This window comes from Cavia porcellus, unplaced genomic scaffold (genome assembly GCF_034190915.1).
Source record: "Cavia porcellus strain 051 isolate PalLab524CR breed Dunkin Hartley unplaced genomic scaffold, mCavPor4.1 scaffold_15, whole genome shotgun sequence".
NCBI lineage: Eukaryota > Metazoa > Chordata > Mammalia > Rodentia > Caviidae > Cavia > Cavia porcellus.
Genome location: NW_026947498.1, coordinates 70,067,072 through 70,083,476, shown reverse-complemented (window position 1 = coordinate 70,083,476; position 16,405 = coordinate 70,067,072). Strand labels below are relative to the sequence as shown.

General features: G+C 43.9%; 1 protein-coding gene across 4 annotated transcripts in view; it reads left to right on the top strand.

Moving 5' to 3' along the window:
• Mylk (myosin light chain kinase) overlaps positions 1–16,405 on the top strand; it is a 274,928-nt gene that overhangs the window by 166,783 nt on the left and 91,740 nt on the right. For 3 of the 4 annotated variants that reach the window (XM_063225097.1, XM_063225096.1, XM_063225098.1), the window contains 2 exons: positions 9,659–9,793; positions 12,280–12,432. In XM_063225097.1, the coding sequence (XP_063081167.1) occupies positions 9,659–9,793; positions 12,280–12,432 (288 nt within the window). Of the gene's footprint in view, positions 1–9,658; positions 9,794–12,279; positions 12,433–12,990; positions 13,132–16,405 lie in introns of those variants that run through there. The other variant, XM_063225099.1, reaches the window with a different exon arrangement.

Below are 16,405 nucleotides of genomic sequence, written 5' to 3'. Positions count from 1 at the left end.
TCAGGAAATGCCGAGGAGGGGGACAGCTGGGTCAAATGGAACCGCTAGTTTTAGTTTTTTGAGGAATCTCTACTGATTTTCACAGTAGTCATGCCAATTTACATTGCCACCAACAATTGCAAAGAGTTTGTTTTTCACCACAGCCTCAGCAGCATTTGTTATTGGATGATTTATTGACAATGGCCACTCCTTCTGGAGTGAGATGGAATCACAGCATTGTTTTTGCATCTCTTGAGTGACAGTGATGTAGAATTTATTTACCATTTTTACTTCTTCATATGAAAAATGTTCTTTATATAGTTTAGATATTAGTCTTTTGTTGTTGGAGGAGTAGCTGACAAAATTATTTTTCCATACTGTGGGTTGTCTCTTCACTCTGTGTTTTCTTTTGCTGTGCAAAAACTTTTTAATTTGATATAATCCCAGTTGTTGATTCTTTGTAGTATTTCCTGTGCAACTGAGATTTTGTTCATAAAATCTTTGAGTGCAACTAAGTCTTCTAGAGTTCCACCTATTCTTTCTTCCAACAGAATAATGCTTCTGTCTTAATATTTAGATCTTTCATTCATTTCTATTTTAATTTACTGCATGGTGAGAGATGAGTATAGGTTCAGTCTTCAGCATAGGGAAACCAGTTTGCCCAGCACCATTTATTTATTTATTTATTTATTTATTTATTGGTACCAGGGATTGAACTCATGACCTTAGCACTTGCCAGGCAGGCACTTAGGCACTGAGCTAAATTCTTGGCCTACTAGCACCATTTGTTAAACAGACTTTTTTCCACTAAAGATGTTTAAGCCTGTTTGTCAAAGATAAGGTAGCTGAGTGTGTTTGGGATTGTTCACACATCTTTTTTTTTAATAGAGTAAGATTAAACAGAACAAAACAGATCATAAGGAGACAATTTTAAGAAACACAGGTTTCAAAGCAAGTCCACTGGAGATCGTCACTGTCTGTCTTATTGTCTCTAGTTTACTTCAAAATAGTTGTCCCCATCTTCATACACAGTGAATACATACTGAACATTATAGTACTAATCTAGTCAGAACAGGATGATGAAGGCTTTTTAGGTCTTCAAGACCTGACATTAGGGAAGTCAACAATGGCTGCTATAATGTCTCTCATTCTCTTCAAAGTAGCTGTCCATATTTTTATGTATGCTGAAATTAAACATAAGAAACTAGACAAACATCACCCTAAACAGTGAATAATAGTATTGCTAGATTTTATATCATAATGCTGCAGAATCAGCACTGGGTTTCTTAGTGTTTCTTTTTCTTCAGAGTATCTGTTCATTACATCGTGCATTATATAATCTGTTCCCGTAAACTGTTTAGAAATTCTTCCCATGTGTGAATCTCTACATGAATACCTATCCTTTCTGTATTATAGGGAAAAACAGATCAAAACAAGACTACAAAACAAATTTCTAGAAAAACATAAAGTGAAAAAGACATATAAAACCACAATATTAGGTGATCTACAGTAGTTACTATGCTTTCTCTTGTTATTTTCAATAGAATTGTCTACATCATCAGACATAATATAATTGAACATAGCATTACATAGCAATTTTAATAAAAACATTGGAGACATTGGAGACAATTTTAATAAAAACATTGGAGACATTCAAAAGGACTTCAAAAGCAGTTAATAGTCAAACCAGGATGGGTATCTTATTATATCTTGTCATCTTCAGAGTAGTTGCCTCCTTTCTAAGACTTGATTCTATCAAGCATACCAAATTCAAATAAAATCAGTCAAGATAAAACAGCAGTCTAACAAACCAGCTTCAAATAAGATCAGTCATAGTAAGACAATGTAATAAATACGGGGCTTCAGTTTAAGTTAATAGAGAATTAAGGATATTTACCATAGTATATCCTGCTATTTCTGGGTTAGCTGTCTGTGCCCTCAAATCTAGTATGAGTAGACAGACCAGAACAAAATAAAATCATACTAAACAGAGCAATAAGACTAATGTGGCTTTTAAATCCTGATACACTATTAACAATGTCCTCCGCCTTCCTTTTTAAGACAATTCCTCCCCTTTCCCTTTCTCAGGGTGCTTTGTATATTTTGGGTCCCACTAACTCCTTTAGTTTTTAGATTAGGGGGGCAACCCGCTATCTATCTAAGTGGTGTTGAACCTTTTTACCCCTGAGCTTGATCCTGAGCTGTATTCCTATACCTACTAAAGCCACAAGGTTTTCCTTCCTTCTAGCTGAGTAGTTCTACACTGCACAAAAGTGTCATGACTTTCCAACCTATCTGCAGCTGCTGGATGAGTTGTCTCTATTTCTCTCTGGTTCCCTGTCACATAGAGCATTGTATTCTCATCTTTGACTTTCAGTTTATTGACCCTCTTTCAGGTTGAGTATATTTCCTCTTCAGAGCATCTCGATGGATCCTGCCTCCTAATCTACTCTGCCTGTGTTTCTTTTTGTTAGTGTATCAAGGCTATCTATATTAAAGATTATAGCCTAGCTTCTCTTGCCTCATCTCTGCTATTTGATTTTTCTACTATTACTTGTCCACTTTTCTCCTTCAATCCACTGTCTGCCCCATTCATTGAGGCCTCTCTGTCACTGTTGCTGGAATCCTGGTATTTTTTTTCTAACTCTTTCTAGAATGTCCTTCAGTATTTTTTGTAGGGTTGGATTGGTGGCCACAAACTCCCACAGTTCCTCCTTGTCTTGGAAACACCTTGTTTCTCCATTAATTTTGAGAGAGATTTTTCAGGATACATCAATCTGGGTTGGAGGTTATTTTCTTTCAGGGCTTATACTACTTCACTCCAGGCTCTTCTTGATTTGATAGTTTGTGTTGAGAAGTCTGTCATTATTTTGATGGATTTTCCTTTATAGGTGATCTGCTTCTTTTCTCTGACCACTTTAATATTCTGTTTTTGTGATGAATTTCTGGGATCTTGATTATTATATGTCTGGCTGTAGATCTGTTTTGGTTGTAGTTGGTTGGAGTTCTATATGACTCATTTATCTGGGTATCATTTCTTTTTCCTATGCTTGGGAAGTTTTCCTTAATTATCTGTGAATAGCCTTTGTAATTCATTTGTGGTTTCTCCTGCTTCTTTGCTCACATTTTTTATTCTTAAGTTATAGATCTTCTTATCATCTTCTAACCTTTGAACTGTACTTCCTAGTTCCTTGTTATTTTTAAGAAGTCTTTTCTTTCACAATCACACACTGAAAATGTATCTTAAGGTTTTGAAAGGCTAACTTTGGTTTCTGTCAAGGCATTTTGCCAACTTTCAATGGAGTTTTTAGTTTCCTGGTAATCTCTTTGGATCTGTTCATGTATTCTAGATTTTGTTTATATTCTTCACCAAAGGTTTCTCTTCCTTTTCTGGGTTCCTCCATTCTTCCATCTGTATTTTCTTGGGAAGGGCTTAGCATTTCTTGTAGTAATCTTTTTATATCTTGCTTCACTTGAATTAGAATTTCAGTTTTTAATTCATCTATGAGGTCATGAAGGTATTTCTTTATGTCCGCTGATGTTGTGGCCAATATTGCATGATTGCTGCACTGGATCTCTTCTGTATTTACTTCTCTTGGACTTATTTTCCCAGGGTCAGTGGCTGGAGGTTTTTTCTTGTTTCTTTCTCTTGTTGTGTTTCTGGTTTCTTTCAAACAGTTGTGTGGTGGAGGTCTTAGGCCCTCTTTGTATTGCTTATAACAACTGTTTTGCTGAAGCATGCTGGCTGGAGGCTTGCTGCCTTCTCCAGTTTGCTGTTATCTGAGGTGCACGCAGGGACTGTGGGCTGACCCTATTTCTCTGAGCCAGTCAACCAGCGAGTGCCTTCAGCAACTTAGGCTGTGCTATGACGGACATCACAGGTTTGGGACAGTTCCGTCCCTGGCTATTGGGCCTGACCAGGGGTGTGACCAAGCCCAAGCAGATCCCACCAGTCCTCTTTGGGCCAGGGGTGGCTGACTGAGGCCACTGAGATTCCAGGTTCAGGCCTATCCTTCCCAACTCCAATATGTCCTCCAGCTGGCCCCCACCCACCATGGGGCCCAATTTCCAGCACCCACTGCGAATTAATGCAGTTCTCCACCTTGGCTCCCCTCCACACTGCGCTATATCCTCCCGCCAAGGTCCCGGGACTCAGTAACTCCTGTTATTGATGGCCACGGCTCCAACACAACCATGAGTCATCTGACTTCAGGGTGCACACAGCACAGTGCAGGACTGGTCTCAATGAGCACATCCGGCTCCAGCCCTCCACCACGTTTTTCCTTCCTCTTCCCCTTTTTCTTTTTCCTCAGTGTCCTCCTGGGTCGTGAAAATTCCTCTCCCCTCGTCTGGCCCTCTCCATGCTGTCAAATTCCAGCATCTGAGCTGTTTTTCCCAGAGAGGCTACCATACAGCCTATCAAGCCACCATCTTCTTGTCTCCAAGTTCGCACATCTTCTATTCTGTTCAGGTCTATTGTTTCTGCCAGTACAATACTGTTTTTATCATGGTAGCTTTCTAGTATAACTTCAATTTGGGGATTGTGATGTCCCTTGATAGCACAATTGTTGCCAAGAATTGTTTTTGCTATTCTAGGTCTCTTCTGGTTCCATATGATCTTTAGAATTGTCTTCTCTAGTCTGTGAAGTATGCTGTTGGTATTTTGATTTGAAATGTATTAAATCTGCATCAGTTTTGGAAGTATGCCCATTCTCACTATATTGATTCTGTGGTATCCAAGAACAGGGATCATATTTATATATATATATATATTTTTTGGTATTTTCTTCCATCTCCTTTTTCAGAGTACTTTAATTTTCAATGTAAAAGTCTTTCACTTCCTCCATTAGATCCATCCCTAAATATTTTTCATTCCATTGTGAAAGGTATGGATGCCCTAATTTGTGCCTCAATGAGTTTGTTATTGGTGTACCAGAATGCTATTAACTTTTGAGTGTTGACTTTGTATCCAGTTATGTTAACTAAATTTGGTTATTAAATCTAGAAGTCTTTTGGTGGAGTTTTTTGAGATCTTCTCTGTAGAATATCATGTCATTCACAAATAATGATAATTTAAATTTTTCCTTTTTTATCCTTGTTCCTTTTATTTCTTTCACTAGTCTAACTGCTCTGGCTAATGTTTCTAGAACTATATTAAATAAAAGTGGTGACAGTGGCAACCTTGCCTTTTTCCTGATTTCAGAGTGACAGCTTTCAGTTTCTGTCTATTTAGTATGATGTTAGCTGTTGGTTTGTCATGTATGGCTTTTATTGAATTGACATAAAGACCATATATTCCAATTTTCTGCAGTGTTTTTATCATGAATGAGTATTAGACTTGGTCAAAGCTCTTTCTGCATCTGTTGAGATGATGGTGTGATTTTTGTCCTTGGGCCTGTTAATATAGTGTATCATATTATTGATTTGCATATATTGAATTATCCCTGCATTCCTGGGATAAATTCTACTTGGTAATGGTATATCATCTTCTTGATGATTTGCTGCCTTGTTTGCCATTTTCTTACTGAGGATTTTTGCATGGCTTACTAGGAGGTTGACCTACAGTTTTCTTTTCTGCTTGGATCCTTCTGTGCTTTTGGTATCAGGGTAATGCTTGCTTCCAGTTTGGGAATATTGCTTCTTTTTCAATTTCATCAAAGAGTTTAAAGACTAGTGGTGTCAGGTCTTCTCTAAATTTCTTGTAAATTTCAGCTGTGAATCCAACAGGATCAGGGCTTTTTTTGTTCGTATGTTTTTAATTAATTTCATTGATTAATGGGTTACTTAGAATTTTTATGCCTTGATTCAGCTTTGGTAACTCATATGGACCTAGGAATCTGTCTATTTCTTCTCTATTTTCCATCAAATTAGTATTTGGTGTATATATATCTGTGATTGTTATTCTCTTGGATCGTTCCCTTAACAAGGATGTAGTGACCTTCTTTGTCTTTGTCTTGTCTTTTTTGATCGGTCATGGCTTGAAATCTACTTTTTTTTTTTTTACAAATAGAATAGCTATCTCTGCTTTTTTTTCTGACTTCCTGTTGCATGGAATATTATTTTCCAGCCCACGACTTTCAATCTATGAATTTCTTTTTCAGTTAAATATGTTTCTTGAAAGCAGCATATAGTTAGATCTTGTTTCTTGATCCATTCTGCAAATTTTTTTTGTTTGGTGAATTGAGATCATTTACATTGATGTTATAACTGACTTATCCTTGTCATGTTATTTTCCTATTATTGGTTCCCTTTCTTTCCCCTCTGTTTAATTACTTTCTTTGCCTTGTGTATTTCTTCTGTTGGGGTAAGTGGAATTGTAGTCTTCATTGTCTCTTTTGGTGGTCATGAATTTCTTCAGTATTCTTTGTCATGGAAGTATCTTATTTCTCTATCAATTTTGAATGATAGTTTTGCAGGATACATTCTGGATTGGAGGTTATTTTCTTTTAGGGCTTGAAATAATTCACTCTAAGCTCTCCTTGACTTGAGGATTTGTGTTGAGAAGTTGGATGCGATTCTGATGGGCTTTCCTTAATATGTGATTTGGTTTTCTCTAACACTTTTTAACAGTCTGTTCTGGCATTGAATTCTGGAGTCTTGACTATTAATATGCCTTGGTATAGATTTTTTAATCATAGCTATTTGGAGTTCTGTCTCACTTTTCTGTGTCAAATTTTTTTTCCCTGTTTGGGAAGTTTTCTGCCATTGTTTCTGTGAATAGATTTTTTATATCAAAAAAAATTTTTGTATAATTTTTGCAAACTCCTGCTTTTTCATTGATGCCAATTAATCTTATGTTATTCTTCTTTGTGTCATCTAGCAGCTGTTGGATTGACTTTTTGTGGATCCTTGCTATTTTAAAGAAATCTTTCTTTTCATAATCACTAACTGTAATCCTAGCTTCTGTATCTGATATTCTGTCCTCACATTGGTTCATTCTGCTTCATATATTTCAATTAATCTTCCGGATATCAATTTGAATCTGTTTCATGGTTTCTATTTCTTTCCTTAAACTCTTTTATTCTTTATCTGTATCTAGTCTAGGTTGACTAACTATGTCCTTCATTATGGTCATTATCTCTGTAGTTATCTGAAAACTTATTTCTCATTTGCTTTTTTTTTCTATACTCTCATTTATCTGCTTTGTTTCTTTCACTGTAACCACTTCAGAGAGCCCAGATGGGTGACTTTTGAATTGCTCCATCTCATTGCCCCCAAATTTGACGTTAGTGAGCTAGAATTCCAGGATTACATCTTGCTTCTGTGTCTTCTTATTTTCTGTTTACTTTTAGTTTAATTCCTGCATTGATGGTTGTAAATTGTTTATGATAGGAAGTTTTATTGCTATTATCCAGAACCCTTAAATGATTACTTCTCAGAGAGTACAGTCTTACAGTGTAGCTGGCTTTTGGGTTTTGAGTCTGTTGCAAGATCCTACCTCTTCAATTTATTGTGAATGAAAAATTGCTGCCTATTTGGCCTCGCCTCTAGTTCTTTGTCACTGGCCTACAGGATTGTTTATGACAATCTCAGTCTTTGCATACAAGGAAAACTTGTTAGAACAACTGTGCCACCTTAGCAAAAGCATACAATCAGCAGTAACAACAGTGTCAAAGTCAGCCTGTAAAATGACAAAGAGTGGTAACTATTGACACCTTTAACATATGGACAAGGTTTGTAGTTATATAACAAAATCTAAAACAAACCAGAAAATATGAAAATTTTTCCCTAAGGAGCAAACTTAAAAGAGGTTAATGGAAAAAATAGAGAAAGGGAAAGAGATTAGAAACAAGGCTGGAGGACAAGGGAAATTTATGCAAGCTTTGGGAACGTAGTAAAGAAGACAGAAGGGAACAGAAGAAACAGAAACAAGAATAACAATAAAACAAAAACAAAACAACAATTTAAAAATTTAGAAACAAGCTGAACATGCCTGTAATCCCAGCTCTTTGGAGGCTAAAGCAGGAGGATCAGTGTAAGCTCAAGTTCATTCTGAACTGCATAGTGAGACACTGTCCCAAAAAAAACAAAAAATCCCCCCCAAAACAACCAAAAAAACTAGAAACAATGTTCACACTTGTGTAAGGAAGAGAGAGAACAAACAAGAAAAAGAGGAGCCTAAAAGAAAGAAAGTAAAGAAGGAATAAAAATGTCCTCTTCAAGGCATGTCTCTGCTTTTATTGGTAGACAGAGGTAAACAGAGCCCAAATCTGTGTTGTTTCATCCCAGCAAACCAGAAGTAGAATTATGTTAGGGTGGTGGGTAATCCCAGCAAGTCTAGACCTTTGGTTGCACTGAAGTTCAGGCTGTTTCTGGTTTCTGGCTGTGTCCAGTTGTCTAGTCCAGTCCAGTCCTGGGGTCCAACTCATTCAGGCTGCAACACTCTGGGTACTTCCTACAGGCTTGGCCTTCACTTTCTGACCGCCTGCCAGTGTGAACTCAGCTGTAACTCACTGTGACACTGGAAGCTGTTTGGCGGAGCCAACCTGTAGCTGCTCTGAGTTCTAAATTCAGTTGGACCCCTTCCAAAATGGCAGCTGGCCAATCGCCTTCTTCTGAGGGAGATCTAAGTTGGAAAATCTCACCAGCCACTGCAGTTTGCAGCATCTGCTGCTCCCTTCCACTGGTGCTTTTCTCCATGGAAACTGTCAGGTCACCAGTAGTCACTGTATATCAGCAGGTCTAAGCTGCTCCTCCCATGAAGCCAGGGCTGGGGGAAAGTGCCTTTTGCCTGTTCCATCTTCTGTGTTGAAGTCTCTCTTTCCTCTCTCCCTATGGGTTTCATTTCTCAATTCAGATCATTGCTGGACCCTGGGGGTCCACTTTCCTCCTCCTTCTCTTCCTCATATCGCTGTATTCCAGAGTCTGGACTCCAAATCTCAGAGAGGTTGTTTGTCTGCTGCTCATGACTCCACCATCTTCCTGGAATCTTCCTTGAGTCTTTGAATTATTTTCTTAGTCTCAATGACATTAATGTCTGCTCTAATCTTTATAATTTCCTTCCTCATATGAGCTTTGGGTTTCACTTGCTCTTCCTTTTGTAGAACCTTGAACTTCAACATAGGTTATTTCTTTGAGCTTTCTCTGTTTTTCTGATGTGCATGGGAACTCATTCATGTTCTCAGCCATTCTGAACCCTTGGCCTGGGCTGGGGAACACTCGGAAAACCAAACACATGTTAAACCTGGTCATTTCACTCAGTCCTGAACTGGAAACATAATCAAAATAATTTAAAATTGAAATATTGTTACTGTGGTCCTGTGTGATCACAGTCTTGTTAATATATATTAACAAGTAGGACATGCAAGGGAAGAAGAGACCCTGAAAGGTAGTCACTCCAAGCAAGAGGGAAGAGGGGTGTCTTCAGGTGCCCCAGGACAGCAAATATCATAAGCAGCCAGGAGATGCTTGAGCTACGGTGGGGAAAAGGCCACCTGGTCACGCACATCCCCGAGCAAGGGACTATGAGAGGCCCTGCCAGGTCCTCTGCCTTGGGCTCCAGGTGCCTGGGGCTGCTGCTTTCTAAGCACAAAGTTAGAAAAGGCACAGCCAGGCTGTGGAGGAAGCCTGATGCTCAGAGCAGCATGGTGTCAGCTTGCAAGGCCTTAGGGTTACCAGTCAGTCACCAGATTGGGCAAACTGTTATCTGAGATGGCTGTCTGTTCTTTTGAACTCACAGAGCTGGCCACCATGGAGATGGCCCCCTCCTTCTCCAGTGTCCTGAAGGACTGCACAGTCATCGAGGGCCAAGATTTTGTGCTACAGTGCTCTGTGCAGGGGACCCCAGTGCCACAAATCACCTGGCTACTCAATGGTGAGTCCCTCACTTTGCCCCAGCCCTCAAGCCCTTTGACCCTGCCTTCATTCTCACATCTCACTCTTAACTGTGTACCCTCTACGGGCACAGGGCACAGCAAATACAGGAATCAAGTCTGCTGCCAGCTGGCTGAGCATGTTTACAATCTGCCAGTACTGTGTGTTCTTCAGCTGCATGGTGGCAGCACTGCCACTGACCTTGCAGGGTGGTGGTATGAGATCAAATTATATAAAGTGGTCAGTGAGATCCCTGACATGCAGGTGAATGAGCAGTTTAATGTCTTTCCCTCTGGTCAGACTCATAACAGGTCCTCATTAAATATTTGTTGAGTCAGTACATAAACATATAAATGAACAAATTAATGAGCCACAATACAAGTTATTCAAGGAATCTTGCCTTTTATTTAACAGCAGGTGCTTCTGAGGTTCCAGGCTAGTAATTATGTTTTTATGATAATTACAATCCATGATACATGCCAACTCTTTTTTGGTTTTTAGCCAAGTAAGGTCCTTTGAAAAAATTAATTACCAAATATCATCACCCTTATCTTTTAAAAAAAATTTTCAATTTCAAAAGTGTGCTACAACTCTGATTTGATAATGGGGAAGTCCATTCAATGGATGAGCCTGGGTAGGGTCTGCACTGGGGAGATGGACAAGCGGAAGTTTCCCTTCTGGCCCAGAGTCTACAGAAGTGGTGGTAAATCTGTGGTGTGCGTGCTGCTACAGCAGATTGTTGGTTGTCACTGGAAGCTCTGAAAGGTTCCCCATCAGGGTCTAGAGCAAGGCTTAATATACATTCCTCTGAAGGACCAAACAGTAAACCTCTTCAGCTTCTGTGGTCACCCAGTCTCTGTGACAACTACTCCACTCCATTGTCACAGCTTAAAAATAGCACAGACGGTATTTGAATGAATGAGGGTAGCTGTGTTATAATAAAGCTTGATTTAGGATCACCGAAATATGAATTCCATGTAGTTTTCACATCTTGAAATTTTTCTCCTTTCACATTTTCCAGCCATTTAAGATATGTAAAAGTTACTCTTACCTGGTAGGTGCGGTGGAGACCGGCCACGGGTCAGATTCGGTCCAGGGCTGCGGTTTGGTTTACACGCGCTTCAAACCCTCAGGGCTGAGGCCTTGGTAGAGCTCCGTGTTTCTGCACCCTTCCCACTAGAGGGCGATCTTGCTCAAATTGGGTTTTGTTGGTTTCAGCGCTGGACCAGCCCAGTGTCCGTGCTGGGGAAGTTTCAAGACTCCCAATTCCAGAGTACCCCCGAGTCTCCAGCTCCTTTGGGGGAGCCTACGTGCCATCCCTGGTTGTGGGACTGAAACGAGTTGCGCTCCGATAAATGGAGAGCTCTCGCAGAGCTTGCCAGCCCATGTGTGGACTGCAGAGGCTCCTCGGTGACTGTTGGGGAATGAATGTGCTGGTGATTTCAAGGAAGGGGTTTGGGGGAGGTGTCATTGTCACAAAGAATAAAAGCAAAGAGCCGTATTCAGGCCTTTCCGTGGCAGGATCCCAGCCCCTGCCTTTTCCTACCCTGCTTCATTTCAGGGACAGCAGTGGGTTGCGAAGGCGTCTCCCCTCCAGCCCTGGAGAGTGCTTGGCTGCCTCCTGGCCAGACTGTCACAGAGACATGAAGTGTTGCTATGTGCAGAAGAAAACACTGCATTGCAGGCAGAGCATTCAATGTCTCCCTCCCCACCACCCACCCCAGAGTTTATGAAGTGCAAGCCAGGACCACAGGGCCTGGCAGGGGAAGGGACTGACAGTTGCTTCCTATGTGGCAAACAGACACATTCCTGCTCTAATACCGGAGTCTGCAATAGTGAGATCATTTTTTTCCCCTTAGAAATAAAAGGTCATGTCCTGGAGTGATAAAATCTCAGAAACATACAATGTTAAGGAACCTACTAAAGTGCCCTATAAGCATTTCTATCTGCATGCAGGACTTTGGTCAAAGATCAAGGATTCCTCGTAGAAGACTAGTCATTCTTAGTTCCCTATAGCTGTCTTTTCCAGGGTGTTAAGATGCTCCTACCTGCACAGAAGAAACAAAGCTGATTGTGACACTGGGGTGAGAATGCACAATTGCTTTCGATAAAAATCTACAACGGAAAGGGAACCTTCTTTTCTGGAGACATCTGAAAGGAACTGAGAGCCACATGTTGAGTCTGGGCAAAGTCTACTCTGCCAGAGCCTGGGCCAGGGGCCAAATGACCCAGTAAGATTCTTTCCAGGCACTAAATTCTGTGAAGCTGAGGATGCAAAATGGATACTGTTTTACATACAGATTGCCCCGATCTGTGTCTCTTTCCCGCCTGCCTTCCAGATTCATCCAGAATCCTTTCCCCTCGTGTTTCCAGTCTCAGTCTTGCTCACCATGGACATGGGCCAGCTCCAGCACTGGCCCCGATGAGCACAGAGCTCCTGTCCTGTCCCAGGCACCCCGTCTCAGCCTCCCTGTACTTTTTCCCCAGGACAGCCCATCCGGTACGCACACTCTACCTGCCAGTCTGGCATGGCTGAGCTCCACATCCAGGACACCCTGCCAGAGGATGACGGCATCTATACCTGTCTGGCTGAAAATGCCTCAGGCCAAGTGTCCTGCAGCGCCAGGGTCACCGTCCGAGGTAAGAACCTCCAGGCACTTTGCGGAAAGCCCCTTTCCTGCCGCCTGGTCTGGCAGCTCTGGAGAAAGGACGTTTGTAGAAAAGGATATGATTGGCACAAATCCAGGAAGTGGCGGTACACAGGGCGTTACTGCAGGCCACAACGGTGGGCACTTCTGCTGCCACAGAAGAGAAGCTGCAGGAACCTGGGGGCCGAGGAGAGGTGCCTTAGAAAGTCTGTGCCTGATGGAAGTTCACACTGACGAGGGTCTGCCATGGTGGAAGCCAGACCTTTACTCTGCTGATGCCATGGGAAATTCAGGGGAAGGAGGCAAGGGACCCTGATCCCCAAACTCCTGAGGGCCCCCAAGCTTCTGGCCTGGTAGGGAAAAAACCACCTACTCGGCAAGAAGATCTGGGGGGGGGTTCTCACAAATGAGCACTGGGCCCTGGGAACAGCGTGTGTGCACTGAGGCTGCTGGAGAATCGGAGGTTGCCCCTTTTGTCCGCCCTCGCTCCTCCCACCACTCACTGTTCACTTTTCTCCATCACCAGCCTGTGCCCAGTAATCTGATTATCACAGGCATCCATTGTTCAGCCAAGCACTTAGTCCTCAGGAGTCACAGGAGCCACAGACTCCAGACTCATCCACCTGGGCTGTGGGTTTGGAGGGCACGGCAGCAGTTCCCAGGGAGGTGCTTCTTGAGTCTGGGCCTTCAGGTAAGCCTGACTCTCACCCTCACCTTAGGTCTGTGCTCCCAGGGCCTGAGCATGACTGGGTCCTCTGGTGCTGGGCTGCATGTAGCGTGTCTGCTTTCCCATTGAGCTCGCAGCAGACCTCACCTCCTCTGTCATTGTGCCCCGCCCTAGATCTCAAGAGAGCCCCTGCAATGGGAGTAGCCACCTCTGGGGGCTGCAGGAGATGGCCTCTCAGAAAAGAAAAGGGGCACAGCCCACTATTTGACCTCTCCTATGGCACTGCTGGGGCCCTCCACAGCTCAAGAAAGGGTCGCTGTCCCTGTTTTGCACAGAAGTATCTAGAGGTGTTATGAAATCAGTGTCACTCTGCCAAGTGCACCATGCGGGCAGCAAAGCTGGCCTTCTGAGCCAGGCCTTGGGATGGTAATACCCGGGCTCATCCCATAGCTGCTCTTTTGCGGGGCTGCTATGCCCTGCATCGCCCCTGCCCCAGAGCGAGAGCTGGCCCACCTGAGGTGGGCCCCATCTCTTCCCTGCAGACAAAGAAACTGGTACCAGTGGAGAATGTGGCCCACACTGGCTCTCTGAGGCTCCCTGTCGGGAGTAGACCCAGATTTCTCTGAAGAGTTGCCCTTGCATGGAGTCCTCAGTGAACCAGGCTGCCCCTTCCTTCCAGGAAGCCCTCTGTGCTCCAGCCAGAGCCACGCTAGCCCCTGCAGACCCTGAGCTAGGGTTCTGTGTACACTTTTATCTCATTTATCCTCTGTTCTAATTCCACGGCTTGGAGGCCTCAGGAGACTGTACTGCAGGACTTCCGAGGAAGCAGGAACAGCTCAAGGCCTGGTCTTCTGACCCTTCCCTTCTCTGAGGTCCCCACCCACCACCCCTGGTCAGGCTCCTAATGGCACACGGTGGCCTGGCCACGCAGTTCTGCCTTCTTTCCGATGTTTCCTTTCCAGCTCCCTCTCACCAGGACCGCAGCTAATCCAGCACCTGCCCTGAGTTGTCTTTGCTTAGATTGGATTAGACAGAGCCAGCTGAGCTAGTTGTGGAGCTGGGGTCCCTGGATGAGTGATCAAGATCTCTTTGGGGCTATTCTCCGGAGTCCTAGGGTGACTGCCCGTGCAGATGCATGGGAAAGGGCAGGAGAGAGGCTCTAGCGGGAACTCTGCTGGAGTCCGGGTTTGCTCCTAGCAGCCTGTGCCTGTGAGCGCTCCTCCATGGGGGAATTTATGACCCATCAAGCCAGACAGGCTCAGATACCATAAATGGTGAACAAGGCTGGGAGCCACAGCTGCACGCGGGCCCAGCGGCATGCGGGCTGCCTCTGCCTGGGGTTGGCAGGGGGAACCTGGCAGAGGGACACCCCTGGCACTGTGTCCAGGCCCTCAGCCAGCTCAGGTCTGTGGCCCACACCATCCTCAGCTGCGGAATTCTTGCTGTCTTGGCTGCTTTTCTGGCTCCGAGTCCTCAGGTGCTGGTGAGGACACTTGCCCCCCACTACTGGCTGACTGCTTCTTAGGGTGGCACCTGGCTGTGACAGGAAAGAGAAGGGGCCGGGACTGCTCATTGAGAAGCCTGCCGACCACCCCTGCCACCCCAAGTTCACTCCCAGGCCTCTTCAGTGCGCCCGGGGTAAGAGCCACTCACAGTTAGGTCAGGAATGAATGAACGGATGAGTGAACATGCAGTGTTCCCAGAGTAAGGCAGCACTTAGCTAGTGTTCGCTATTAGGACAACTGTCGAACTTTTACACGGGGTAAAATGCACTTTGGCGTGCTCTTACCCAGGATCAGCTCTCCTGTTTGTTCAGCAGAAGAGCAAATCCGGGAAGGGAGATTGGACAAGGACCTAGTCAGACTCCATCCGGTGCTGAATTCCAAGGCTCTGACCGCAAGATGGCGCCGTTCAGCAATGCATTGCCCTCTGCTCTGTCCTACCGGAGGACCTGTCTCTCAAGACAGTGCTGCTGGGGCCCAAATCTGACAGTTCAGCAGACCTGGGGACCTACCCGTTCTCACCACTGTATGCCCTTTCCCCGAGGTCTTTCAGGCATCCAGGGCGCTGGCCTGACCTCCCCTCTGCGAGTGTCTCTCCCCTGGAGGGCTCCCACAGATGCTCCTTTCTCTGAGCAGCCTTCCCTCCCTGCCTCAGGATGAGTTCTGACACTGGGGCTTCCCTTATCACATTTACTGCCAGCAAATCTCTGCTGTGCCAGGCATGTTCTGGAGAAACTGCTGTGCACAGGTGGAGAGGGTCCTTCCTTCGCAGTGCTGGCATTCCGATGGGGACAGGGCAGCGGGCAGCACCTGCTTCAATTGCAAATGCTGGCAATGTTACTGATAAGATTAGCAGGACATGAGAAGATATGGGCAGAACAATACATTCTTAGTTGCATGATGAAAAGACTAACAAGCTGTGGGGAGGGGGTCAGGTATTTAGCTCAGTGGTTTAAGCTCTTGCCTGGTAAGTGTAAGGTCCTGAGTTTGATCCCTGGTACCAAAAGCTTCGAGAAAGAGTATTCTAGGTAAGAGATACAGTAAGTGCAAAGGCCCTGAAGCAGGAACAAGGCTGGCTGATTCCAGGAACAGCAAGATGGCCAGTGTGGCAGGCAGAGTGATTTGCAGGACTCTAAGAGTCAGAAAGAAAAATTTTACTTAGGAATTTTACTGTAATTGATTGGCTCATTGCTTTAATCTCCCTGCAGGAGGGCCTATGTTTTCCTCACTATTTGTGTGGAGCAGGGCGTGCTGTTTGAGCATGGGTTCAGGGCTGGCCAAGGAGACAGGCTAAGGCCAGGCTAGTGTCCCCTGTAGGTAGACACACTATCTCTCAACTTCCTGCCCTGCTCCCTAGCTCTTAAAAGGCCCCTAACAAACATGTCTTCTTTCTACCTCAGGCTGGGGAAGAAGAGATCCCCAGAATTAACCAGACAGTGATCCCTCCTAGCCCAAAGTTAAGCCTATTGGATGATTACCCCAAATTCTTGCAGAGCCAGGAACATGAGAACTGCCTTAAGTCACTAATTAGACTGAATCATTGGGAGGGGGTTTCCTTGGGCTAAAATATTTTAAATGTATTTTCCCCTGTGGTGACTTTGTCAAGGTCAGCCTTCATAAGTGACTGCATTGATTAATAATATGAATTTTGCTCATTTTGCCATAGTTCCTCAGCCTAATGGTTTGTTTATTTAACTGGAGGCCCGCTGGGCCTATTAGAGGTACCTAAGCACAGATGATGTAGGTTAAGTTTAAAAAGGAAAGAAAAAGCTGATCTCGCGAATAAAAGTAAAAAT